The 26,602-nt window shown below is 41.9% G+C and overlaps 5 protein-coding genes across 5 annotated transcripts; 3 read left to right on the top strand and 2 right to left on the bottom strand.

Annotated features, from left to right (window-relative positions):
• Positions 1-224: 224 nt before the first annotated feature.
• mafbb (v-maf avian musculoaponeurotic fibrosarcoma oncogene homolog Bb) lies at positions 225-2,212 on the bottom strand. The gene has a single exon (XM_056398217.1). It carries the CDS (start codon positions 1,778-1,780, stop codon positions 794-796), a length of 987 nt encoding a protein of 328 aa, XP_056254192.1. The 5' UTR covers positions 1,781-2,212; the 3' UTR covers positions 225-793.
• A 2,443-nt stretch (positions 2,213-4,655) lies between these two features.
• On the top strand, positions 4,656-7,211 carry si:dkeyp-97e7.9 (DEP domain-containing mTOR-interacting protein). The gene is made up of 9 exons (XM_056399565.1): positions 4,656-4,738; positions 4,880-5,058; positions 5,152-5,275; positions 5,509-5,687; positions 5,879-6,091; positions 6,188-6,325; positions 6,447-6,517; positions 6,883-6,987; positions 7,076-7,211. The coding sequence occupies exons 1-9, from the start codon at positions 4,656-4,658 to the stop codon at positions 7,199-7,201; spliced, it is 1,218 nt and encodes a 405-aa protein (XP_056255540.1). The 3' UTR covers positions 7,202-7,211.
• A 366-nt stretch (positions 7,212-7,577) lies between these two features.
• adnpa (activity-dependent neuroprotector homeobox a) lies at positions 7,578-11,938 on the top strand. The gene is made up of 4 exons (XM_056399541.1): positions 7,578-7,924; positions 8,459-8,571; positions 8,926-9,018; positions 9,115-11,938. Exons 2-4 carry the CDS (start codon positions 8,464-8,466, stop codon positions 11,452-11,454), a joined length of 2,541 nt encoding a protein of 846 aa, XP_056255516.1. The 5' UTR covers positions 7,578-7,924; positions 8,459-8,463; the 3' UTR covers positions 11,455-11,938.
• A 530-nt stretch (positions 11,939-12,468) lies between these two features.
• Positions 12,469-15,577, top strand: LOC130183828 (bcl-2-like protein 1). Its single transcript, XM_056399552.1, has 3 exons — positions 12,469-12,612; positions 13,313-13,968; positions 14,928-15,577. Exons 2-3 carry the CDS (start codon positions 13,444-13,446, stop codon positions 15,066-15,068), a joined length of 666 nt encoding a protein of 221 aa, XP_056255527.1. The 5' UTR covers positions 12,469-12,612; positions 13,313-13,443; the 3' UTR covers positions 15,069-15,577.
• A 4,269-nt stretch (positions 15,578-19,846) lies between these two features.
• Positions 19,847-23,819, bottom strand: gata1a (GATA binding protein 1a). The gene is made up of 6 exons (XM_056386177.1): positions 23,659-23,819; positions 21,755-21,989; positions 21,150-21,653; positions 20,627-20,772; positions 20,403-20,528; positions 19,847-20,284 (listed from the first exon to the last, which is right to left on the bottom strand). The coding sequence occupies exons 2-6, from the start codon at positions 21,966-21,968 to the stop codon at positions 19,997-19,999; spliced, it is 1,278 nt and encodes a 425-aa protein (XP_056242152.1). The 5' UTR covers positions 21,969-21,989; positions 23,659-23,819; the 3' UTR covers positions 19,847-19,996.
• Between the last annotated feature and the right edge of the window lie 2,783 nt (positions 23,820-26,602).

Here is a 26,602-nt window from a genome sequence, read left to right as displayed (position 1 = left end):
ATGTAGTGTGCTCAAACATTATGTTTTATGTATCTGATTAAATGGATTCAGCAGTTTTTCTTTTAATTGTGTGAAACTGGTTATAAAAAATGTTGGAATAGGTCTGAGATGTATAACAAATCTACACTGCCATGATGGAAACTGCAAAGAAAATTGTGCATGCGAGGCAAAAATGACCGTTTTTTTTTTTAAGGGATAGTGATTTGTCAGCAGATGAGACACAATTTTAAAAAGTCACAATAGTTTTATTGATCCATAGTGAATGAAAAACATAGTAGATGAAAAACAATTTGTATAATTGTATATTATATTTAAAAGAAAAGCAAATAAGGAACACATCTGTCCAGCAGAATCAGTTTCATAAAAATATGAACGTCATTTGTAGCATCAATCTTTTCAGTAGGTTTTCTATTTTAAGGAAGCTGAACATAAAATATAATTTGAGCTACAAAAACTAAGCAAAGCAAAATCATCAAAATAAAAATTGAGCAGTAACTGATGCAGAAGGATTGTGTAGCCTATTAATAAAAGGGAATATTCTCTGATTTCAAGTATAATGCCTGTATAAAATAAAAACATCTCATACATGTCCTGCATGCATGCTTCATAGTAATTTTCCATTCATAACTTGTTGCCTTGTTGAATCTATTACAATTGTTTCAGCCATATCCTCATGTCCAACATTAATTAAAACTTGATGAATCCACGGGATTGTTTGTTAAGGAGCAAGGCGAGCTGTCAATATAAATGGCTCTCTATGGAGAAGAATCAGTTCTGCAGGAATTTAACAAACTCACATTAAATACTCGGGTGAGGAAGGGTTGTCACTAGTAGACCCAGTTTCGTGATAGCAGTTAGCACCGGACAGTTTCTCACATTTAAGTTTGTATGCATCCCTCTCCCGGATCAGTCTGTTGAGTTCATGTTTGAGCTGCTCCACTTGTGACACCAGGCTCGTCTTTTCGTGCTCCAAAATGTGTTTTTGCTGGACGCGCTTGTAGCGGCAGGACTGAGCGTAACCTCTGTTTTTCAGGGTCCGGCGCTTCTGCTTCAGACGCATCACCTCGTCCTTGCTGAGGCCTCTGAGAAGCCGGTTGAGCTCTCTGACGGACATGGACACCAGCTGGTCGTCTGAGAAGTGCATGTCGGCGTTGGATCGCCTGTCGTGGCGGCTGTGCTGCTGCTGGAGATGATGGTGCGCACCGAGGACCTGCTGGGCCTCCGGCGACTCGGGGGACTCACTCCCCATGTCATCTTTGAGATAGGGGTCTTGACAGTGACTGCTGGGTATGCCTTGCATGTCGGGGTGACCCGGCAGTCCCGGGTAGTGCTGGACAGGCTCGTTCAGGTGGCCGTACCCGTCGTATTCAGCTTGGAAAGGTGGCGGATGGTGGCCGTGGGGCGCAGATGGGTGTCCCTGCTGCGCCGTGGCGCTGATGAGGGCCTCAACTGCGTCCTCGGGTGTCAGGCCAAACGCTTGAGGGTACATTTGCTGAGGGTAACCCCCGTTGTTGGGTATCCAGAACTGGTCTCCTCCGGGGTTATTTCTCTGCTCATTTGGATTGAGGTTTGGTGATGAGGGTACCGAGTTGCAAGGTGTGCTGCCAGGGGTGGAAGAGACCGAGTCTGGTCTCTGGAGCTGGCTGCACGGCCCGATGAAGGAGCGGTCTATTCCCTGCATCGTCTCCTTCTTGACACCGAACTTCATTAAGTCAAAGTCGCTGACGAAATCCATTGGGGTTTTCTGCAGTCCCAAATGTGAATGCGCCTCGGCGGTCATAGCCTATAAAATGGCAAAATAGTCTCTTCAAATAGCTCCAGATGTCCACCGCTATTTCATGCAGCCAGTGAAAGCGCACTCACTTTCAAAAAGAGAGTATTTCCAAACTTTGATTTCAGCTCAGGAGGAAAAACACTGCGTGCGTAAAAGGCTTCCAGCCTGTCAAACTCTGCACCGAGTGGGGATTCTGCACCGCGCAGCGTGTTTGCTCTCTGAAGCCACAAACTAAAAGTCCACTGACTGTGTGCCAGAGGACTGGACGCACCTCTGTCTGTTCAGGAGAAGCGCACTTTCTTCATAAAGCTGCATTGGCATGATGTCACGCCTTCCAGACTACACCTCCACGCTCCTCTCCAATGAAAACACGCTGAGGAGGACAATTTGCATAAAAGCTGCTACGAGTTTGTCCCACGAGCTGTTCGTGAGGATCATCTGACCAAAACCTATAAATGCACAGCGGCATATATTCTCTCCTGTAATATATTTTTTTCTTATCTGACTTGTTTTCCATTTTCCATGGTAGCCTATTCAGCGTGCAGTGATTTTTCAGTTTCGCACAGTGCAGATAAGGTCCAGTAGATACTTACATACCCACACTTACCGAGGCAGTAGGCTACTTCGATTGTCATTTTTAGGCATATTCAATAAACGTACGGTATTACTTTAGTCTACAAACCTATAGCAATACAACTTAACTACAATTTGAATTATTCTTTCTATCTGAATTTGGTTTATTTATTTCGCATTGACTGATATGTTGCCACGACTGCATGATTTCATGTAAACAACAGAGAGGAGGCTGCAAGACAATTCATTTGCCACTATTATGGTTGTGTGTGTTCCTCAGTTAGTTCACAGCTAAATACTGACATCTTGTGGCCAATACTCTACACTACCGGAGCCTTAATATCTTGTATCCAAAAGTATCTCTGAACCCTGAACCATCTCAGGCCAGCGTGAGCACAAGAGGGAGAAATTGTATTTCTGTAGTCAGTGAACTGAGGCTCATAGTTCATATCTAAACTAACAAATTGAGTGTTCACTATAAGTCATACCATCATATCACAGGACCTTCAAGCTCCTTCCATGTTCTGAAAATGTATTGCTGTTGCAGATACAACTCTATGAATATTAGTTGAACTGTGCACAGACTGTGTGGAACATGTGCACAAAGGGCTCAAAACATCTGTGAAGAGCTCTTAGACACCCGCTGATTTCATAGAAGTCCCAACGGCCAGAGAAGTGGCTGAAGGTTTTATCAAAGAAGCTCAGCAACACCTCTGACACGATAACCCCCCCCCCAGTGGTGTCCAGAGGTGACACAACTGCACAGGATATCAAAGGGTTAACCAATGTTCCTGCCCTGAGGTTGCCCTCTCAGGCAGTGCTTACTCCAAAGATAGTGACAGCTTCACTGACAAGACTGAGGACTCGAGCCAAAACCAATAGAAATTGCTGCCCGAGAACGACAGGGAACTGTTTTGGGCAGTTTTTGCTGCTGGGAAGAGCGGAAAAGAGGAGACAGTGTGACTGAGCGAGGATGGCTCAGGGACACGTTAGGATTTATGCCAGCAGGGCAATGCCACAGTATGTGGTATAACTTACATGTATGCTAATGATAGGATGCTAACAGTCTGAGTGCACATCACCAGCCGACCGTCAGATCATATACTTTCACAACACGCATGTGCATACAGTCACACCTCCTAAACAAAAATGAATTTCCATGCACCAATATAACCACTATTCATGGGTGTTAATGCATCATCAGAGCTGTAATATCTCAATAAGATCTTATGATAACATAGTTATTAGTTTAAAGCTGTGTACCAGGTGATTCAAGTTAACGGCAAATTCTTGTTATTGTCAGCAAATACCATGAAAAGACAAAAAGCAACAACGCATTAGTCTTTCTCTCACACTTCCATAGTTCCCCAGCCTGTCTGTAGCTTTGAGCCCAAAGTCCACTTGGTTCCACGTTTTTAAAAATTGTCACAAATATATACTTGATAGCAAACTCTCAATAGTAGAGAGGAAATTATTTCAGGTTTTGGCTAAACACACAATACTTGTTAGTAGGATCAATTATTGAATATGAATATGATTCATTGTTGTTTTTAGTCTGCTTGTGGGATTTACTGACCATAACAAAAATACAGAATATCAGCAGATTTGTCCTTTAAGGATGGAGTTATACTTTGGGTGTAGATTTGCCAATCCTATTGAAGCAAACAAGATTTAGAGGCAGCCACACAGGGAGGGCTGCCTGAGAGGTTGAATTTAGGGTGGCAGTCCCTTTTTGTATCCACAAGGCACGCTTCCATGACCTGTGTCATTGGTTACAACACTGACTCTGAGCATAAACACCCCAGAACTAGTACTGTCACTGTCGTTTCTCTCCGGTTTTTCTGTTGCCACTTTCAATTTTTGTTTTTTTTGGGTTACGATTGATGTGACATCATTCAGATTGATCCAAAGCTAACAGGCTTACAGTGGAAGCTGTAACATCCATTGACACCACAGATAATCCTACGTTTTGCCTGTTTTTGAATTTTTAGAAAATGATTGCAAAATGCTTCTGAAGTGCTACTTTCCGTGCACTAGTCTACAGTGAGGGAGAGTCAAAGATGGCGTCTGTCAGCGACAGCTAACAATAAATAGAAAAAGGACAAAACCCTCAACACTGTCAATGGACAATCTTCAGATTACTTACTGTGGCATCCTGACAGAAATGCACCTTATCCTTCTCTCTGTATACACAACATCTATCCCACATGGCAATGGGGTTCTGTGTGCTTCAGAGGCTATTTTGTAAACACAAAGGATCAAAACTAAAAGTGAGCTTCACTTACTTTCTCATCCTGAGATAACAAACATGGAGCGAACAAGTAGCACTGGGAGAAAAGCCATGGCTAGACAACGTAAGGCTGAAGTTATGATCGCTGGAGAACAACTCAGGTATGGGCAGTCAGACTGAAAATATAACCAATTCAAATATATAAAAAAAACTTCTTATAAGATTTGAGATTTATGTCAAGATATGTGGCTAATGTTAAACTTCAAGTTAGGATTATGGTTCATTTCAAACTTCATTTGAAGGTTGAGACTTCACGATGGGAAACTGATTAAGGACCGACGCTACCACTTGCGCACGTATCCCAACTGTTTCGTAGCACAGGAGCTTATAGACTGGCTTGTGAGCCATAAGGTAGCTCCAGATCGAGCGACAGCTGTCTGTCTCATGCAGCAACTCATGGATCATGACATCATTCATCACGGTAAGAGGGAAGCATCTAGGCAAGCCAAGACCTTTTGTTAGACACTCACTAATTTCAAGTCTGATTTTGGAACTAAATGCTGTCTTCTCTTAGTCTGTGATAAGAGGCCTGTATTCAAGGATGCCAAACTGCTGTACCGTTTCCGCAAAGATGATGGCACATTTCCCTTCAATACAGAGGTGAAAATCTTCATGCGAGGACAACGGCTGTATGAACAGTAAGAGTTGTTGTGTTTGTGCTGCAAGCCTCTTGGTCCGCAGGATCAGCAGTATAGTGTCAATCATACTAAGGATCACATACATATCAGTATGATAAATAGGGTCTGGTTAAAATCTCGTCAGGTATGCTGTATCTTGGCAACTTTGAATGGTTTAAATGAGCCTTCCAGATTTGAAGTAATTTGCATGTTATGAATAAACCTGATCTGTGGTTTTGCGTCTGTTTCTTCAGCCTCATTGGGGACAAGAACTCCATTCTGCAGTTGAGAGAGGAGCATGGTGTTGCATATCAGCGCTCCTTTCCTGGCTGCCAATTGATTGACTGGCTCCTTCAGAACGGAGAGGCAGAGAGCCGGCGTCGGGGACTAGAGCTGTGCCGCGCATTGCAGGAGCATGGCATCATTCAGCACGGTGAGGAGAGCCCTCATTTGAACTTTGATGCATGATACTAAAAACGAGCAGGCCGACAGTGGTTGCTATCGTTGGGTGGCAAACTGGGACCTGCAATCTAAAGCAGACACTTATCAGCTCTTTTACGAAAAATCCCATTAACTCTCAAACTTGTTCTACTGTTGCTTTTTCTCTCTCTGTCCCACCACTAGTGGCAAAGAAGCATGATTTTTTTGACAGTGGACTACTCTATCAGTTCTGCATCAATTTTCGCCGTCGACGCCGCCTGTCTGAACTGTTAAATGAAAGTGAGCAAGACACTGATGAAGGTGTGGCAGTGCCGATACAAGAGGACAACCATTCTGACAGTCCATTTGTTGTGCGCAAAAACCCGCCCCAGGAAGGCAACAGTGCTTTCCAATCTGGTAAACAAAAAAAGTTATCTGCCCTCTTTACACTTTATACACTTTGTTGTGAATGCCAACTATTGCACAATAAACTCACTACTAATTTCGTTCTAGTGGCATTGAGTAAAGACGTGAAACAGGTTACAAGTGGGCGTCGAGGCAGCTTAAATTCCCTTCAGATCAACTCTGCTGTATTTCTACCTCTTGGCCATCTGTCTTCAACCTCAGTGGTGAGATGCAATCCTAAATCAGGCAAGTGTGTAACTAATATTCATCTGACAAATGTCTGAAAATGTCAATTAAGTACTAGCATTTACAATGTTATGGCTTGCTTGTAAAAGCATAAAAACTAAATATTTTCATGATTTTACAGTCCTTACACGAAATTTCACATGTGAAGAGTTATTGGCACCTGGTGCACCCTTCATCAAGAGAGTGTTGACGGTGAGTTAAGATGGGCTATATATGATTTTACATTTATGTAATTTCTAGGATTTTATTGCATTAATTCAGTATAACCTGAACAACATCCCCCTGAAGACCACAAAGGGGTAATTAAAGCCTTATCCGCAATGCCATCGTCTTTAAAATGGAACTTACCTAGGGTGAGTTTTTGCCTGCAGGTTTTGTGATATCATGAAACCGTTCTCATCTATTACCCACTTAAAACAAAGCATGCACACATTTTGGCTCCTTCATAGTTCAGATTATTTTGAACAGATTATTTTTCAATCTGAACTAATGAAATTGTGTCTCACCTGTGTGTGTGTAAACTCTAATTAATCTCTCACCTCTCACCTTGATCCCAGGTGTTAGGAGACGCCCTGGGCTGGGGCTTTGTGGTCAGAGGCATGGCTCCCTGTTATGTGCAGGCGGTTGACCCTGGAAGCCCTGCAGCAGCTGCTGGAGTCAAGGTTAGATGCGTGTTACACATTTGGCACCAAGAGAGAAAATTATAAATGGGACAAACACATAACCAATGTACCTGTTATAATATTCTAGGTGAGGCAGTTTGTGTGCCAGGTGAATGGCCAGTGTGTTCTCTACCTGGACTACAGGACCATCACCAGACTGGTCATGACAGGCCCTCGCACTGTTGTACTGGAAATGATGGAACCACTGGAATGACAACTGTCTATAAGCCTGCCTCTTGTTTTTTACACAACTATATCTGCCGTAACTGTTATATAACATTATGAAGTGTCTCTTTCTAGTTGTAGACTTTAGAGGCAGAGCTCATGTGCTCATTTGTGGGAAATAAATCAGTGTAAACGTTTATCTTGGTTGTAGCAAGAGTAAGTGAACTGCAAAGGGTTGTGTTTGAATGACTCTGGATTCCTGAACAATAATGTTGGCTTGTATGTCATTGAAAATAAAGCATTGTAACAATACGACCACAATGAATACAAAGTTTTGGTCATCCATCCTCTGCTCTGCTCTGCTCTGCTCCCTGCTACGACTTCCGTCTTTTTGTCGTCGCCATTTTGGATTGAGAGTTGGCTCACTAGGAATAGGTAACGTTAGCTAGCAGGCTGGCCTGACCACCGGTGCAAGTAAAAGAAGTACTCAGAGGACACCGGGTGGTGCTGGCAGTCTTCAACTTTGGAGTCTACTGTTTTCATGAGATGTGCACCACTCTGCCCTGCTCTTTGTCCCCACAGCTAGCTAGCAGCTGCAGCAAAACAGATGTGACTGCTAACTAGCCAGCGTCGTTAGCTAGCCGTGGAGCTGTTGAGCATCAGCACCGGCTTTGAGGAGAGCGAACATCACCATCAGTGCACGTCCTTCTTTGTTAGCCATTTATGTAGCGAGGCAACCCTGTGTGAAGCTAGCCTTAAGACGCATCACGAGGTGAGTAAAACGCATCGGTTGATTTCGTCTGTGAAATGGAGAAATAAATAACGCCACCTGGCTATGCATCGCTAGCTTTGATGCTAAGTAGGTGACCAAGCCGAGAAGAGCAGGAAACAGTGCTAACCCAGGCTAACACAGTAACGCTAGCATACAAAGCAAACCACAACATGTTCTGCAAAGCTCGATTCCCGTAATGATTGGACATGGTGGCGCAGGAAAGGTCACAGACCCGCTCTCTGATTTAATGTTGCTGGTCAAACCAGCATTCAACCAGTGAAGGCTAAGCATGTCCACTGAAACAGCACTGGGCCCCTGAAGAAACTGGGGCTCTGAACGTAGATAACGCATAAGTAAATATGCCGACAGTGATTTATTGAATGGAGACAAGTATTGAAAGGGCGTGTCACCTGTTTTATGACGGCACTCCCTCATGATGTAGAGATTGAACGATAGTGTTAAATTCTGTAATACCTTATTGGCGAATTTACATTAAGCCATCCTCGGACTAATCAGTAATTTTCTGTTTGCCAGGAGAGATGTATCAACTCCCAGTGAATAACCTTACAAGAATCAGGAGAGCTAGAAAACAAGTGAAAAAAGCACTTGGGGACATTGGCCTGGAGTACTGTAAGGAGGCAGCTGAGGTGAGTGTATGTATAGCTGCATTTGTTATGTTGCAGAATCTCTAAATTAAATTGAGAAACATTACTTAAAATGGAGCATCTTATTATCGTTCATGTTTGAAAATAATTACAGTTATATGTGTAAGTAGGTGTATATTTTTTTATTATTTATCTCTGTGAGGGTCTTAAAGTCTGTTTAGAAATTATTTAATCTCAAATGTGAATCAAATAGTAACTTAACACTCAGGAAGATTTGTCAAAAGCCAGTGTGGCTAATAATTACGAAGTATTGTGAACTGTCAAACATGCCACTTTGTACATAAACACACACTTATTGAATTTGATATTTATTTGTCTTTTTAATTCATCCTATAGGAGTTCAAAGAGTTTTGCCCTAATGAGCAATTTGTAAAGGGCAGTCTTTGCCTTGATATCTGCGCATGGGATCCATCATACTCCAAACCACAGGTATATCTTATTTCTGTGTCCAATCTGTTTTCAAATGTTTATGCACATATCACCATATTTATCTTAAAGCCATTTTTTTCCACTGATGTCCTTTAGGAATACAGATCAAAGCCATTTTGCTGCACAGAGTGCCCATTTTCTTCCAAGTACTACTCAGGCTACAAGAATCACTTCCGCAATGTACACAGGAAAATCTTTGAGAGTAAAATTCTGCTCAACTGTCCATACTGCACATTCACTGCAAGCAAGAGAACTTTGGAGACGCATGTTAAAATATTCCACTTACCCAGTTCAGCACGTCATAACTATGGGAGCTCACAGGCAACTGCGCTGCAAAAGAAGGACAAAGCATTTTTTGATAGAGCAAGACAGGGAGATGGCGTGGAGAGAGCAATGTACTTTTGCAAAAAATGCACGTTCCGGGACACACTCTACAATGTTGTGAGAAGGCACATCTACAGGGAACATTTTCAACATATTGTCTCACCATATCTTGGTATGGTTTCTGAATCATCTGTCAAAAATGGTGCTAATTCAGTCAATGGTAACAACATCCTCTGTAAACGCTGCCAGTTTACCACTCGTAGCTATGAGGCTTTAGTACAGCATGTTATAGAGTACCACGAGCGCATTGGTGCTCAAGTCACCACCATGATTGGCCACGCTAATATTGTTGTCTCAAGGTCTCAAACCTTGCCAGTCGTGACTCCGAAAGCCCCTCTGATCGTTAGCAGGGGCCACCCACTTAGAGCGGAGGCAACAGCACAACCAGTGATTGGCTATTTAAAGCCAACGGGCCCTGTCGTTAAAAGTCAGTCACCCATCGTAACCAATCAGGTACGTGTCACAGTTGCTGGCAACAGCACTGTGGCTGAAAATAATGCTACTGGTGTAAACACAGCCCAGACACAGAAGTGGAAGATATGTACAGTTTGCAATGAGCTTTTTCCTGAAAACCTCTACAGTGCTCATTTTGAGAGTGCACACAAGGCAAAGAAAGTGTGGGCACTGGCCAAGTACATCATGAAAATCCACAACTTCACTAGCAAGTGTTTGCTTTGCAACCGCTATCTTCCCAGTGACACACTGCTTAACCACATGCTAATCCATGGGCTCACCTGTCCACAGTGCCACTCTGCTTTCCACAATGTTGAAAAAATCATAGAGCATGTGGCTCAGGCTCACCCTGATGACTTTGTCGGACCTCCCGGTGCAACACCGCTAACCTTCGATCTCACCATTAAACAAGATAAGTCCAGTAATGTTCAGCTGGTTGTTCTCACTTTTAACATGAAGGAATCTATCAATGGTCAAGATCAGCCTGCACCGGCTCAGAATAATGTTCCACCTCTGGTCAAGCTAACAGCTCCAAGAATGATTGAGAAAAGTGAACCACTTAGTAGAAATTTCCCTTCCACGACTCACAAGAGTGAGGTGGGGAAGACTCTGTGTCCGCTGTGTTTCACCATCCTCAAAGGTCCCATCTCCGATGCTTTGTCTATGCATCTGAGGGAGCGACACCAAGTGCTCCAAACAATGCATCCTGTTGAAAAAAAGATGACATACAAGTGTATTCATTGCTTAGGAGTGTACACCAGTAACATGGTGGCCTCCACAATAACACTGCATCTTGTGCAGTGCAGGGCTGTTGGTAGGAACCAGGCAAGCCAAGGCTTTAAATCTGCCTTGACTCTCAACTCCTCGGGGGCTGGCTTCCTCAAGAGGCAGCCACCAGCGCAGGGCACATACAACCCCAAGAGGATAAAACTTGGCAAGGAGTCCAAGATTTCCACCAATACCATTGGAAATCAGGTTGAATCTGATGGCCTTGCTCTGGATCCGAGAAGCTATGAGCACAAGACATATGAGGCCAGGAAAGATTTCCTGACAGCCTACTTTAACCGACGACCATACCTTTCTCCTCAGGAAGAGGAAAAGCTGTCTGCGGGTCTGTGGCTGTGGAAATCCGACATTTCCAGTCACTTTGCAAGCAAGCAAAGGACGTGTGAGAGACTATGTGAGACCAAGAAAGTGTCTGTGCTGCTCGGCTTCGACATGCAAGCTCTCAAGAAAGTTAAGCATGAGTTGATCTTTGAAGAGAGCAAGATTGTGGGCTCCTCAGTGGGGAGATCTGGAGGCCTCAAGTCTGGCACTCCAAACACAGACCAAAACAAGCAGTGTGAGACACTAAACTGTACCTTAAAACTCAGTACATGCACAGAGACCATTTCAATTGATTCAGACAGTGAACCAGAGATAGAAGTGAGACCTACTGAGAATGGAAATATTGACACGAACCAACTCGAGAATGTAAAATTCCAGGAGCCAGCAAACCTGACAGAAGAGACTGAATCTGTGAAGAGAGACGATTCCTCTAGAGAGAAGGAGAGCCCTTTGCAAGATGGGAAAGCAACTGCTTGGATGACTTTCTGTTAGTGTCCCTGCTTAGCGGTGTGCCTTGGTTGAGTAACAGTTCAGCTTTAAAGGGTATTAACTAGGGTGAAGGAAAAAAAACAGGTCCACAGACAGTTACAAATAACAAATAAGTGTTCAAATGGCATGGGTCAATAAAACTCTTATTTCCACATCTTGACCTCGTTACCAATGTTGGAAAGACGGAAAAAAGATACATTATAGTGCATAAATATATGGCATATGTAAGTGACACTGTATATATTTTAGCCATTGTTCTTTGTTAGTTTCTTCATGAAATCTGTTATTCACTGGTTAATGGTCACAAGATTTATGATTATGCCAACTTCCCTACTTCCATAGGTTTTTTTTCTCAACTGTGACAAAGAACTGTATAACGTTGTCATTTCACATTTAGAAAGTGTAGGATATGCTAATTGCTTATGTACACGTTTTAATAAAAATGTTTGTTTAATAAAAACGTTTTATTTTCTTTTTCCTACACCAATCACTCAGTCTCTGAAATGATCTTTTGTGCATAGTCTTGTGAAAACAGAGATTTTTAACACTGAACTTCATGGAGCTTTAAAAGTTACAAAGCAGCAAAATAAGTCCTTAGGAAGGATTTTAATGTGATTGATGCCTGATCTCAATAGCTAAGTTGTGGAAGATAAACCTAAAACTCAGTTTTTAGTTTTTACAGGAAATAGTTTCAGGGAGAGAAAAGATCGAAGTTTTTTTTTTCTTCTGTTTTTATGTTGAGTGGATTTTATGATCGACAAGATATCACACACTACGTAACTTTTAATTTATCATCGACCACCACTGTGTTAATTAATACTTTCAAAAAATAAAAATACACACACTTAAAACTAAAAAAGCTTTATTTACAAGAAGTGGTTAAAAAAACTGCAACCGTTTCTTACGAGCTGATCGTGTCTGTCATTTCACGGGCCCCCTTATTTCCGGTGTGTCTCAGACGTTGATTGGTGCAGGAGCAGCAGGAGGCGGGACTTCTGGCTCGTACAGTAGCTGAATTGGCCAACTTCCAGCGTGCATCACTGTCCAGGCCACAGAGAGTCTGCAGCTGCAATAATGTCCATATTGTGTCTGCATGCACATCTACAGCCTTTACCAACTCCGTAGCTGCACTCTCAGAGGGAAAACAATCTGTAAGCAGTTGTAAGTATACCTGTCAATTTTTGCCTCTCACCAGTCCCATGGATGTAGTTTGTAGCTGTTTTTGATGCGTTTCTTGTGGACTGTTTATAAACAGCTAGTTAGCAACTGAAGCTAAAACTGGTAGTATCTACGTGACTTGCAACCAGAGCTGTCAGCGGTGGCAGACTGACATCTAAGCGCACATATTTAGCTCGATATACATCGGAACTCGATTTCACAATGCCAATTTTCCGCGTCAGCTAGCTGGCTAATGTTTGTTAGCTCATGTTTCAAATGTTTGCTGCAGTTGTTTTGGATGCGATTCTCTTGCCATCTCAGTTATCCAGTACTTTCCATTCATTTTTATGCATCAGGAAAATCTTTCGGCAGATTGCTGAATCATGCAGGGAATATCCAGTGGGCATTCTTTGTTGCTTTCTCCTTTTTTTTTTATTACACTTTATCATTGTGTGCTAATTCAATGCACATATTTCAAATCGATCTGCACTGATTGTAAGAGCCAGCAATGATAATGTGACTAAAATGTTTGCAGACTTGATGGATTATACAACTCAAACAAGTTTCATGAGTCTCTTGGTAGATTTCATAAGGTGCAGAAATGAAGGAAAACCAATGGATGTTAAAATACAGCAGCACAGTTTGCAAAAACATTTGCTGACATGAATTAATGTAATCTTTAATCATCCATGTGTGCTTTCAGACTGTTCTTGCAAGCTGCAACACAAGGTGAAGAAGCACTAATGTCCGGCCGACAGACTGAGAGGAATGGCAGGAGAAACCTTGGGATCTGACTAGACTGGCTGTGTGTCGGAGGTTCACAGTGTGGAAATAATGTCGTACAGCAACAGAGAGCTGGTGGAGTTCTTCATAAGCTACAAACTGTCTCAAAGTAACTGCCCAACCTCACTGCTGAGGCCAGAGGATGCTGGTGGAAGGACTGAGGGAGACAAGGCCAGCTCAGCTGCCAGTAATGGCTTGTTGGTCAACAGCAGTGACAGGTGTGGTCAGCCCGGGACGTCCTCGCCCCCGCATGGTGGCATAGAGGCCGTAAAGTCAGCCCTTAAGGACTCTGCTGACGAATTTGAATTGCTCTTCAACCAAGCGTTTAGTGACCTTTCCACGCAGCTTGACATCACTCCTGACACTGCATACCACAGCTTTAAGAGTGTGATGGATGAGTTGTTCAAGGATGGAGTCAACTGGGGACGTATAGTGGGCCTGTTTGCCTTTGGGGGTGTACTGTGTGTGGAATGCATACAGAAGAATATGAGCGAGCTGGTTTCCCGTATCGCAGACTGGATGACCATGTACCTGGATGAGCACATCAGTCCGTGGATCCAGAGCCAAGGAGGCTGGGTGAGTCTCCAGGGGATGAACTCAATATACAGCTTTATTTAAGGCGCTGTGACAAATCGAAATCAGCGCCAACAGAGGCTCTCTGACACAGATTGGGTATTGACCATAATGTGATTGATAGGATAAAATTGTTGTCAATATAATTCTAAAATTCAGTGTGTCTACTATAAATTACATTCATTCAATTATGGTGTCATTCACTCAAGGTAGTAGTGCCACAACAATCTCTCACTTCATGATGCTTCACATTAAAATGATCCCCACACAGTGAGGTGTACAGATTTTAAATGTGGGGACATAAAGAGCATTGCTATCAGATCAGCACTCTGATACCCAGGGGTGAAGTATTGGAATTGTCTGAAGAGATAAAAGTTGGATCTGTGCATCGAAAACTGTGATGCACAATTTAAAAAAAAAAAAAAAAAAGCAAAAAAGCTTGATTCTCTCTGAGGACAACAGCTGCTGTCAGCTTGGATTCACAGCAGTTACAAATTATTCCACGGCAACTCAGAGTAATGTGGAAAAAAAATGTCAAAATGTCCCTAAAAATATCTTAAACACTCCTGCAGTATAGAACACTTTCTTTTTCTGAAATAATTTTTACTTTTAAAAGGTACTGAGTTTTTAATATTATCCAGTTCATTGTAGGATTTCTTTTTTTTTTTGCTTCTTGTTTCAGTGCAAACCAAAAAAAACATTTGCATATTTAATTTCAACAATTTTCTAGAAGTTTTTTTTTTTTTTTTTTTAATGAAAAATTTGTTTCGTTTTCCTTGTTTATACAGCAGTGACAATACTTTAGATTACAAACAGAACGTGTATATTAGAAACATAGGACTAAAGAATGGAAAGTATATCTACACATACATAAATCTTTCTGCAAAAATATTCCTTGGATGGATGGAAAGAAACCTAAACATTGCCTATTTACAAAATTTCTCCCCTTCTTTTTCTGTCAGGACTGCTTTGCTGAGATGTTTGGGCAAGACGCCGCTGCAGAAGCGAGGAGATCTCGGGAGGCTGTGAGGAGGTGGCTGCTAGTTGGAGTGGCGATGTTGGCAGGAGTGCTGATGGGCGTGCTCATCGTTAAGAAACATTAAAGGTGCCTGCATGTCGTTCACCACGGCACACCCTGTGTAATGCTACGCCAACAGAAATACAACTAAATAGTTAATGTTTACAAAAAGCCCAGTCTGCTTGTGCACTGACAGAATGTGGATCGGCTAAAGCAGTTTGTGGGAGTATCCATAACATGTAGCTTGGTGAGCTGTTGTACCTCTCACCCCGCTTTGTCCTGTGTCTTTTAATTTTTTTTAACACACAGCAGAGATTTTGACTCGTTAAAGGCTGTTAACTTGCCAGACTGAAAGTGCTTTAAATGAACCTGATAAGCTAAAAAAAACAGTGAAAAAGACTGAGGCGGTTTGATGAGACTGCTTTTTTTTTTTTTCTTCGTGCGATATCCAAGGACCAATTTTTATGACTGACGAACTGACAGCAGACAGAAAATATAAGTTATATTTCCTATTCACTGTGTAATGCTCAGCTCCTTTTGTTGGCTGTACTGGAGTTAAGGCATGCTTCAAAAAATAAATATATTTATGTTTTTCTTGTGTCTTTATTTTGTTTTGTTTTATCGACTGTCTGAAAAACCCTGTGTGAAAATACACACATGTCTACAGCTTACTGCCAAACTGAGTCCTGAGCCCACCACACTGTAATTGTGCATTATATCCTCCATAGGGCTCACAGCGTCATCACATATTCCTGTAAAAATTTCTTATTTATTACATAAAGAAATGAACTATCCAGGCTCCAGACCATTTTCAGATACAGGGGAAACAAATTTATATTTAATGAAGACAGAATCTTAACAAAAGCAGCTGACAATGTTGTGAATCCTTTCGGGAGACGTTATGCACTATTACAATTGTCTGATTTAATGATTTATTACCTTGTGGATTCATTCACATTCAACATTAATGAAAAGAACACCTTCTGGTCACCACACCCATACATGATATATGCAAATAGACTGATACAACAATGAATCTGTCAAATAGATCAAGTATGTCCGAAATAGTTCCAAATGAATAAAATAAAAAAATAAAAATACTGCACATGGTGGAATGCTTTAATAATGTTTTTGACCAGAAAAACTCCACTCATATACATCATATTCTTTATGCTAACATGCACTGACAGACACGTATGTTATCATGGAGACTACATAAGAAGCTGTACACAAAGTGTGTCTGAATTTACAAGATCTCTCCATTTACAAGAAGTATTTTGTTTCATATTCTTCGTTCAGTGCTCCTGGTGTCATAGTCTGAAAAGTAAGATGTAATGTTCTCCTCTCAGTTCATCATAACGTTCATCGGCAGCGTAGATGACAATGAGAACTACACAAATACACATAAATGCCTGTTATCTCTGAACTGCAGTGTTGAGGGTTTTACATCCTGTGCATAGCGTCAGTTGGGGGGAAAACTGGAGCTGCAGTGTTGTGTTTCTACCATCTGGGGGTGCTTGTGTACCAGATATTTCAGAATGACATTACTATACATCAAGCTGTGGCTATATGCATTTAGGGATAATTTATTTCCCACTGTAGATGTAACACTGTTGTGTGGACATCCGTTAGTCAGAAATGCATTGGTTCAATCCTTCAGGAAGTGAGCTGTTTAAAGTGACTCGCAATCAAAAGATGAATTTGCACAGAGGTGGGCTGAATCTATCCTGATGCCTCTCATACTCAAAGATAAAACAACTCCTTATCAAATCACTTACGTCCCTAAATGTTTCTCATACAACTAACGGCAAAACAGGGTGAATGGGAAAAGAAACAAAAGTGCTCAGTCTGAGAGAAAAGGCCACTAACGGATGGCTGTGTGAGTGAACAGGAGCAGGCCTGTGGTTGCTAATCTATCCCTGTCATTTGTTGCCCATTTCCCCAGAGCAGAGCTGGCAGCTGCAACAGATAAACAGCAGATAGAGACAGTTAAGGAAGAGTATAAATTATGGACACACTTGCCAAAGAATACTGAATTTTTACATTTCATATCTTTTTTTTTTTTTTCTCAGTTCCTTGTCTCACGATTACCTTCACTGATTCTGCTAATTCTTGCAGAGGGAAATGATGGGATTTCTTTGCTTTAGTGTGATTTAGGGTAAACTTTAGGTACATATGGTAAATGGATTCTGACGGAAACCCCCCCGTCTTATTGCGTTATTTCACAGGGCATCAATACTAAATTCCATCATCGAGTTCTTGGGGGACTCAGGAGGTGTTAAGCGCAACAGTGGTTGAGTGATAATGAAACAAAAGAAGAGATAAAAATATAATACATTAGCTCTACTCACCCATTTGCAACGTGACAAAATGCTTCTCATCAAAAATTCTTCCCCAGAGTTGATTTATCACCAATACACCCAGAAGTGTGCATGTGCGGGCATCTGTGTGCGTGCGTGCGTGTGTGTGTGTGTGTGCGTGCGTGTGTGTGTGTGTGTGCGTGCGTGTGTGCATTTGTGTGTGTGTGTGTGTGTGTCAAACGTGTCACGACTGGGTGCTGTGCCCAGATGTTCACAGGGCCGTGCTCATGAAGCTGAAACCATATGCTTAAATGAAAGTCTTATTTCTCCCTGACGTCTGCACTGAAGCATGCACATCATCTGCTGCTAAAACTGTGTTAGTGATCATTTATACATTCGTCTCAAGTGAAGCGTTTTGTTTGTGTCTGTGTGTGTGTGTGTGTGTGTGCGTGTGTGTGCACGTGGCCACAGATTATGAAACCTGGATGGACTGATTCAACCCAAACATAACAGACTGATTTTAGAAAATACGAGTTAACTAAAATAAATGGAACAAATCTAGAACGGCACCGGTCCGCTTACAGTTGCCCTTTGTTGGCTTTCAGATGATACTAATGATGTATTCATTTGTTTATCATAACTCTTCTGAAGGTCATGTCTAAATACCTAAAGAGCACACGGTGCCCCTCTCTCAGTAACTGACAGGGAGTGTGAGAGTGGCGGTGCCAGCGGCAGGTGGATGGTTTGGTGTCTGTGGCCCCAGTGATAACATATCAGTCATCCCCCAGTCCTGAGTGAACTACCCCTGCCCTGCTGCTCAGCATAAAAAAATACACTACATATACATACTGTACTACTGTGCTGTGTGTACTGCATGGCATTTTAAATGAAATGCTAAGGAACTTGCACTTGGAGGATGTAATGCATTTCATGTTTTTCTTTGATAGGTTTTTGAGTTATCTTTTGCTGTAGGTTCTGTCAAAGGACTTTCCCTGAAAGAGCTGATCTGATCAGTGACAGCGACATGGACACAACTTTGATCATAAAGAAACAGTTGTATATATCTGGTTCAGGATGAACTGGATATCAACAATCACAGTGGCCCAATATGTCTGAAAATGTCAAGAAGTCAAAGTGTCACTAAAATCTACATAAAACTGTATGATGAAGTAAAGCTTGTGTAGTTTTGACATACTTTGACTTTGATTGAATATTTTTCATTTTCTGCTATTTTATACTTTTGATCTACCATGTTTTATAGGGGAGTAACGTACCAAACTATATTTATTTGTAGATATTTTTACTTTCCAGACTAATATTTTTCAAATACACATGACCAGTTAACAAAACATGATGCATCATTACAGATGAAAAAACCTAATACAACTAAGGTTGTAAGTTTTTGAATTTACCTACAAATTGTAACAGTGAATGGTGTCTTACATGTCTGATATATATTTAAATATTAGTAATAATAACCCCTTGATAAAATACCTAATATACTATAACTTTGGTTAGTTTTGGTAAAGTTTTGGTTTTTATACTTTTACTTTTATACTCAATACTTTTGTACTTTCACTTAAGCAAGATTTTGAATGTAGGACTTTTACTTTGAATGAAGTATTTTTTTTACATTGTGGTATTGCTACTTCTGCTTAAGTAAAGCATCTGAATACTTCTGGAGCAATGACATAAACACACTTCACCTCAGGGCATTTACAGTTCGTCTGTTGCAGCTTCAGCTTTCTGGTGTCCGTCTTTGGGGAGAAATGAAATTTATCTTGTAAAGAGCTATGATGTAATGAAATATGTTGTTACCAGTCATTATCAAGCGGCTTCCGCGTAGCCTCTGACCTTTGCATTCAAGTGCGACAGCAGAGTGGAAACTTTATGTATGACAAAATCCCCTTTTATGAGCACACAACCACTGATGACTAATAGCAAATACAAACATGAGCTTGTGTTTGCTGTGTTGAACCTGAAGCCCACTTGTTCACCAACTGGCAGCGCTGGTCTAAATATAAAACCAGGGGTAAGTGTAGCACTTTAGTTGAATATTTGTCACTTCTGCGGAATAGGGGATTTGCATACCCGCTATGTTCAATTACACTGTCAAAGTGGAGCTGTGCCCGTACAAAGAGGCTATTATACCTGAGCAGGGGAGTACAATAACATCACACAGGAGCTTTGCTGTAGACAGTTCACCGAGCTGAACGGATGAACTGAGAATTCAAATGACTTTAAAAACAAAAGCCTTCATTACTCCAGCAGGATAAGTCACACGTTTATTATTTTCTCTGCAGAGTTCAATATGGTAGGCTGATATAAATTTCGCAAATACAAAACAGAACCATAAAACACAAATGGAAAGTATAATTTCACATCATGAATAATAAAAGAGGCACAGATATTGCTGTCAAATCTGATTTGTGTTTATATTTACAGCTGAAACAATTTCCTTATCAGTGTGTTTGTATGTGCAGCATACCCCGCAGAGTGATTTTATCTGACTTCAAACTAGGGCCTAATCAAGATAATTATCTACAAAATGTTGTTTTCCAATAAAAATACAGTGAAAATAAACATAAAACTCCATTCACGTGACATCCAGTGTAGAAACACATATGTACAAATCCACACAAACAAGTGGTAAAGCAAGCAAGTGCGCTGATTCCTGAGTACAAGGGTATACAAAGGTGCCCGTTTTGTATTTTCACACCAGTGTGGGCACCATGCCGGTGTTGAGGTGGTGTGTGTAGGGTAGGGAGGCAGAGGGGTGCAGAGGGGAGGGCGCTGGGATAAGGTGTGGTGCATGGCTGTAGGTCAGGAGAGTCCCGGGGCCAAGGGAAAAGTGCCCACCATTGTCGTCCAGAGAAGATGGCTGATTCACCTCAGAGTACTGCTCCAACATGGCCACCTTCTTGCTCTTCTTGTTCTTGTTGGAGACTTTTCTGTTGCGTGTTTGAATGCCGTCCTTCTTCATGGTGAGGGGCCGGTTGACCTGGGAAAAGACAGGAATGAGACTTTCTAAATCCTCATGTCCAAGCAGATTCAGAGTGAAGTGCTCTGCTCCTTCGTAAAGAATATAAGTGTGAATCTTATCTGGATGAGTGACTCACATTGTGCAGTTTAAAGTAGAGTCCACAGGCGTTACACACAGGTTCTCCATTGGCATTGCGTCTCCACAGGGTTGTTGTGCTTGTGTGACAGTTGGCACACATTGTACCTGCCCGCTTGCTGACAATCTGAAACACAGAAAAGAGGATAATCATTGTTTAGAAGTTGCTCTGACGATGACAAATTATCCATGTAATTCCAAGCGAGGGCCGTCAGTGGGCCATACCAGTCTTTTCTTGGGTCGGATGAGAGGTCTATTTTGGCCATTCATCTTATGGTACAGTCCACAGGCATTGCACAGGTAGTGGCCTGTACCATCCCGACGCCACAGAGGGGTGGCTGTGGCTCCACAGTTGACACACTCTCTGGCCTCTGTTCAGAATCAAAAATACATAGAAAACACTTTACAATGACTTTTACTCATAATACAGAGAATATAGGACTGGTTTATATCTCATTAATGAACAAAATCCTTTTGTTGACAAAACTATCGCCCCACATTTAGTCCATTTAGTTGCATTTATTTGCAGATGCACAGTTGTCATGGAAATGTAGACATTCAAATTCCAAAAAATTGGCTTTAAAGTTGAGACTGAGAGTTTCATTTTTGACCTTTCATCTACATCTCCATCACAACAACTCCATCTGCTGAGGAAAGTCATGCAATGTGACTGAAAAATCCAGAACAGCCACTAAATGGACCTTGTGGTGAGATTGTCTTGTCCATGGGTGTGTCGCTGTATCCTCACCTGGAGTGGATATCCTCATCTTGTTGCGGAGTTTAGGAGAGAACGAGGGGCTCATCCAGCCCCCGGAGCTGTATAGCGCAGCAGAGCTGTACTCCTGCGGACTGGTCATGTATGAGCTGTAGGGGCTCAGCATGTGCGGGTGGGAGTGGGACGACGGTGTGTACACACTCCCAGCAGCAGGAGTCAGATTAAGAAAGCTGCTGCTGGCTCCCACCCCCCCCAGAGGGCTCAGGCGCTCGGCCTTTAGGGCCTCCTGAAGCCGGGGGCTCTCCCTGCCCTCTCTGCCCGGAGAAGGGTATCCATCTCTAGAGGTGGTGAAGGAGGAGGTGACCCCTGGAGTGTAGAGGGAAGTTGGGGTGTGTGAGTGCAGCGGGGTCTTGGTGAGAGGACCGCTGCTCCAGCTGTTGGCTGTGGGGTTGTAGGGGGAGCTCAGGGAGTGGCTGGCAGGCCCGTCCAGCAGCTGGAGGTTACTGAGGAGGCTTGGTGAGGTGAACACCTGTCGAACTTTGGGGGAAGAGAGGGACAGAATAGATAAAGTCAGATCATGTTTTAGATGGCGGATATGAAAGTGAATTAGGTGGATAACAGCGGGTGGGAGCACTGACCCGAGCTGTGTCTGTAGGTGGACGGTGCTCGGCTGTGGCTTGGGTTGGAGAAGAAGGAGGGCAGGCCGGTGTAGTCTGTGTCCTGGCTGGAGAAAAAGGCCTCACTCTCCTCCCCTGGAGGAAGCAGAACGGGCTCGGAGGAGAAACCAGCTAGTGGGTCTGAGCTGAGCAGAGCTGGAGACACCCAGTGGGACTGCTCTGAGGAATCCTCCATGCTGACGGGGACAGACTCGAGCTGTAGCAAGACCATGGCATGGATGTAAGAAATTGACAGTGCTTTTTCTGCCAAATGCATCTTCATCATTTTTCTTAAACTGAAAGGGCATTTTTATATTTTTTGGTCACACTGGGAAGGATCGGGTCACAGTAAGTAACAACTGTGTGATTTAGAGTAACTTTGATTGGAGCAACTACATCATCACCCTGCTCTTCACTTCACAACAACCAGTGTAACTTGAAGGATAAGATCTCTCGACAGCAGGTTTCTTCAAACTTCCTTTTCTAGGATCCTCATTTGACTGTGGCTGAAAGTAAAAACTAAAAATAAATGGCTCTATAAATGTGGTGATGCAGCCAGTGACCAAACAGTCACTGAGTAGCCTTTCTACAATAGGTGTGTCAGTTAGAAGAATGCAAAAAATACACGTCCTCGGGGAGGGTGCAGGGTGGACAAACAGAACGACACCAACTAAAAATAATGATTAAAAAAACACTTGAGGTCGTGTTTGCAGCAGTGTGTTTAAAGTGAGAGTGTTAACAACAACCTCTGTCACACTTCTGAGGAGATTATGTGACATTTTCACACCAGTCTTCTAAATCTGTGATTTGTGTGGGATGTTTTAATTAGTGCTAGTGTGCATATGTTTAAGCAATTTTTTTTTTTCCAGGAAAAAAATGCATTGTAATACAGTTTTTAGTCCTTGTGGTGAGGGAAAAAAAGCATGAAAAGTACATTAACTGTCCTTTGCGAAATAAAGAATGACTCAGTGTGACAGAAACTGTGAAAGCTCAGACTGGTAGAGCAGTATTATCGCAACTACACTGACATACAAGGCCGCTCTCACTCTATATCTTTAGAGGAAAGAGAAGAGGAAAGAGCAGAGGCTCATAGTGTCCGATAAAGTGTGAGAAAATCTGATAGACAGCATTATTGTAATGCTAAATATATCCAGCTCCACTGATACAACATGAGCCTGATACCAGAGGAGTGTGAGACAGCATGTGATGGAGAGCCGATCCAAGAATACTGGACTGAGTAATCGAGATATTAAAACAGGTGGAAATAATCACATTTAGATTTAGATTTAATCATTTTAAACAAATTGAATTCTCAGATATGAGCTTCACAAAGAAATGTGGTTAATTAACTAGCGGGTTAATTGTTGTCCTAATTGAAAGATTAATGGGTATGCATTCAATACCGTTATTTACATTAATACATATACATACATGAAACATATACAGGATGAGATATTTAATTTGATATAAATTGATTTAACTCCAAGCCCCATAAAAGCATGAGTCAGGAACAGCTGAAAATCTGAATAAAAATAAAACATTTCAAAATGATAAGAATAATTGAGAATAGAATAATAAAAGAATAATAATAATAAGAATAATAAAAATCTAAATACAATATTGAAGAGATACGTGTTAATTTCATTGAGAAGGAAACTGAAAGCAAAGTCCTCACCTCTCATATCTGTAAAAGTTCAATCAGGCAATAAATGGCCTGAGGTGATATTTAACCATCACCCGTAAAAGTTTCAAATGTGTTTTCAAAAGCCAGATATATACTGTATATATATATTTTTTTTTTTGCCAGATGAATAAGATTACTCACTGGTGTTGCCAGGATAATATTAAGACAAAACAGCAGACAAAGAGCGGAGGGGGTCACCTACCTGAGAGGATGTCACAGACACACAGCGAGGAGAGCAGCAGGACTCAGGGTTAAATTTACACAGCCAGGTGGAAGGCGACACAGCTTGAGTGTCTACCTCAGCATAGGCTGATGGCTACAAGAACAACGTCCCCAGCCACCAGCAAAGTTTAGGGCTAAGAGACAGTTCGTGGGAGGGGTTGGGGGACAAGTTTTTTTTTTTTTGAAAGACACACCTCTTTTGTCCAGAGAGAAAGAACTTGTATGAGTGCAGATCTAACATATTTACAGCCCTGGATTTAATATAATGTTTAACTGTGTAATTTATTTGCCAATGCTAAAAATCAAATGTTTTTGGCTTCTGAAGCGTGCGCGTCAGGCGAAGGTGTCCGCTTTAAATCTTGGTTCCTCTGCTCTTCCTTTATAGCTGCGTGTGCTGCAGTGTAGTATTGATAACATGTTTGTATCTATGATGGTTTCCACACAGGAAGCTCCACATATAAAAAGCATATCAGCACCAAACCAATTCTATTATTAAACAGTTGGGTATAGCTGGTGGACAGAACATTTTTCTGATATACCTTCAGTGTTTGCTCAGATATACACATAAATGCAGGATGTGATGCAGCAGTTGCAGGCAGGTCAGTCAGCTCACAGGATGGTTGCTTTTTGTCTGTTGATGAAATGTGCATACAACCCCTGATAAGACCCAGCCCACATGGAAAAGAGTTTGACAGACATTTGAACAAAGCAAATATAAAATGCAAAGACTCAATTTCTTTGTGGGCCAGCAAAGCTTATAGTGGAACACAGTAATGCAAATTGGGAGAAGAACTGCAATCATGGGGGAGAGATATGGTCTGGTCACAGCCTGGCTGCGCACAGGCCCGACACTGTCCCAGTCATTTGCTAGTCAAAACAGTTCCCCAACTTTCCTCTGTCTTTGTTCATTTACAGTTTTCAGGGAAATCAGGGGAGGAAAACAGTTGGGAATAATTGAGTCCCTTTTTTTTTTAAAATTGTAACAGTGGGTCTTTTTCTGCCATTTAAGAAGCAACAGCAGTTAAATTGAAAGTATATCCTCAACAGGCTGACAAACTGCATCAGTTAGGCCAGATGCAAATAAATAAATAGACCAAGCTAAATGTGGCACAAAATTTTAATTGAGTCACCTGTTTCCTTAAACTTGTTTCCTTAAACTCTTTCTACAGTTGCTTGGGATAAAATTCCCATCCTGCGACAGTAGACACATGTTTGATACTGTCTATAGTAAAAGTCAGCATGCTCACGGGTTAGAAACAACTCCACTGAATATGTGACCAGATGTGTGTCCGGAAACACAGGACTGACCTGACTTGTCCTCTTTATCAGGGCTGTAGCTGTGTCCTCTGTGTTTCGGGGAATGTGGGGGATTAGAAACTCGTGTCATGTTTTAATTATTAGTGGAAATCAGATTTCTAAATAGTCACCCAGGATAATGATCATTGTTTACATCTACTTATATATTAGTATTTAGTTGTCCTGCTCCACTATGTCTGATTCTGTGATATCTACAGCCTCATTGATCATGCTTTGTTTTGGAGAGTTTGGTTTTCTAAGCTTCACATTTACACGGTTTTCAAGATATGTCAAATTGTATAATACTGATTAATCAAACAAAACAAAACAAAACAAAATAAAACAAAACAAAACAAAACAAAACAAAACAAAACAAAACAAAACAAAACAAAACAAAACAAAACAAAACAAAACAAAACAAAACAAAACAAAACAAAACAAAAGATTTCATGACCTCTATTTTAAAAATGGGCAATTGAAATGTATTGCCACAAACAATGTGTCAGACCACTGTAACAAATCAAATTAGATGAGAAATTCTTTTTAAACTATCATCTGCAGGATTGCAAAGAGGAAGAGATGGAAAATATCACTTTGGTCACTGCAACAGTCCTGATGTTATTCATTTGTAACACTGTGGTGTAAGCACCGTCGCCTCAGTAAGAAAAGTCCAGAGTTCACGTTTTGGAGCTCAGGTGGATTGGAAACTCTCTGTTTCCTGCAGGTGTGTATGTGTTTTCTCTGTGATAGACTAGCAACCTGTGGAGGATGTAGCCTGCCTTGCATCCAGTGCATGCTGGGTGGGCTCCAGCTTGACATGACACTGAGCAGGATATGTGGATATATATCGAAAGACGGTTGGTGATGCTGATTTATTGAAGTATCTACTTCAGTTTATGGCTTTTCTTGGTTTGATTTTATGCATCTGTCTGTGTGCACACTTTTGTTTCAGAGACAATAATATAAAAACTGAAAAAGCATGAGATAACCTGCGCATGCAGCACAGCAGTCTGTCTGAATGAGAGTAATATTATGAGTGAAAGAGTGAGATGAGTTCTGTGTGGCGGTGTGGACAGCTGGGCAGGGATGTGGCTGCTGCCGCTGTGTGAGCGGGCTGCTCTGCCCTGATAAGAGCCTATCAAGATGAAAGAAAGAGGCCAGGAATTACAGGACCGCCGCTCACTGTCATACAGCAGCACAGACGTACACACAGACCTAGAGGACATTGCAGCACGTCTGTGGTGGTGCCATGCAACTCACAAAAGCCTCCGTACACACATGCATAGATAGACACACACACACAACATGCCTGTTCTGTTGACAGTATCTTGGCAGAAGCAGTGTGATGTGACACAGGAATGTCTTGTTGGGCAGTTGGGAGGTTGTGTGAGCCTGTTGTAGCTGGGTGATGGATGGTGTTGTGTGTCACCAGTGGACTTTGGGGACAGCTTTCTAATTCCCAAGAAACAGGCTTCTGGGTAGGCGGTGGTCTTATCTCTGCCATGCAGGGCTGCAGAGACATACCCAGGAGATCTCTCTCTCTCTCTCTCTCACACACACACACACACACACACACACACACACACACACACACACACACACACACACACACACAAACACACACACAT

This window comes from Seriola aureovittata, chromosome 2, assembly GCF_021018895.1.
Source record: "Seriola aureovittata isolate HTS-2021-v1 ecotype China chromosome 2, ASM2101889v1, whole genome shotgun sequence".
Lineage (NCBI taxonomy): Eukaryota > Metazoa > Chordata > Actinopteri > Carangiformes > Carangidae > Seriola > Seriola aureovittata.
Note: the sequence above shows the minus strand (reverse complement) of the source record. Positions and strands in the feature narration are given on the sequence as shown.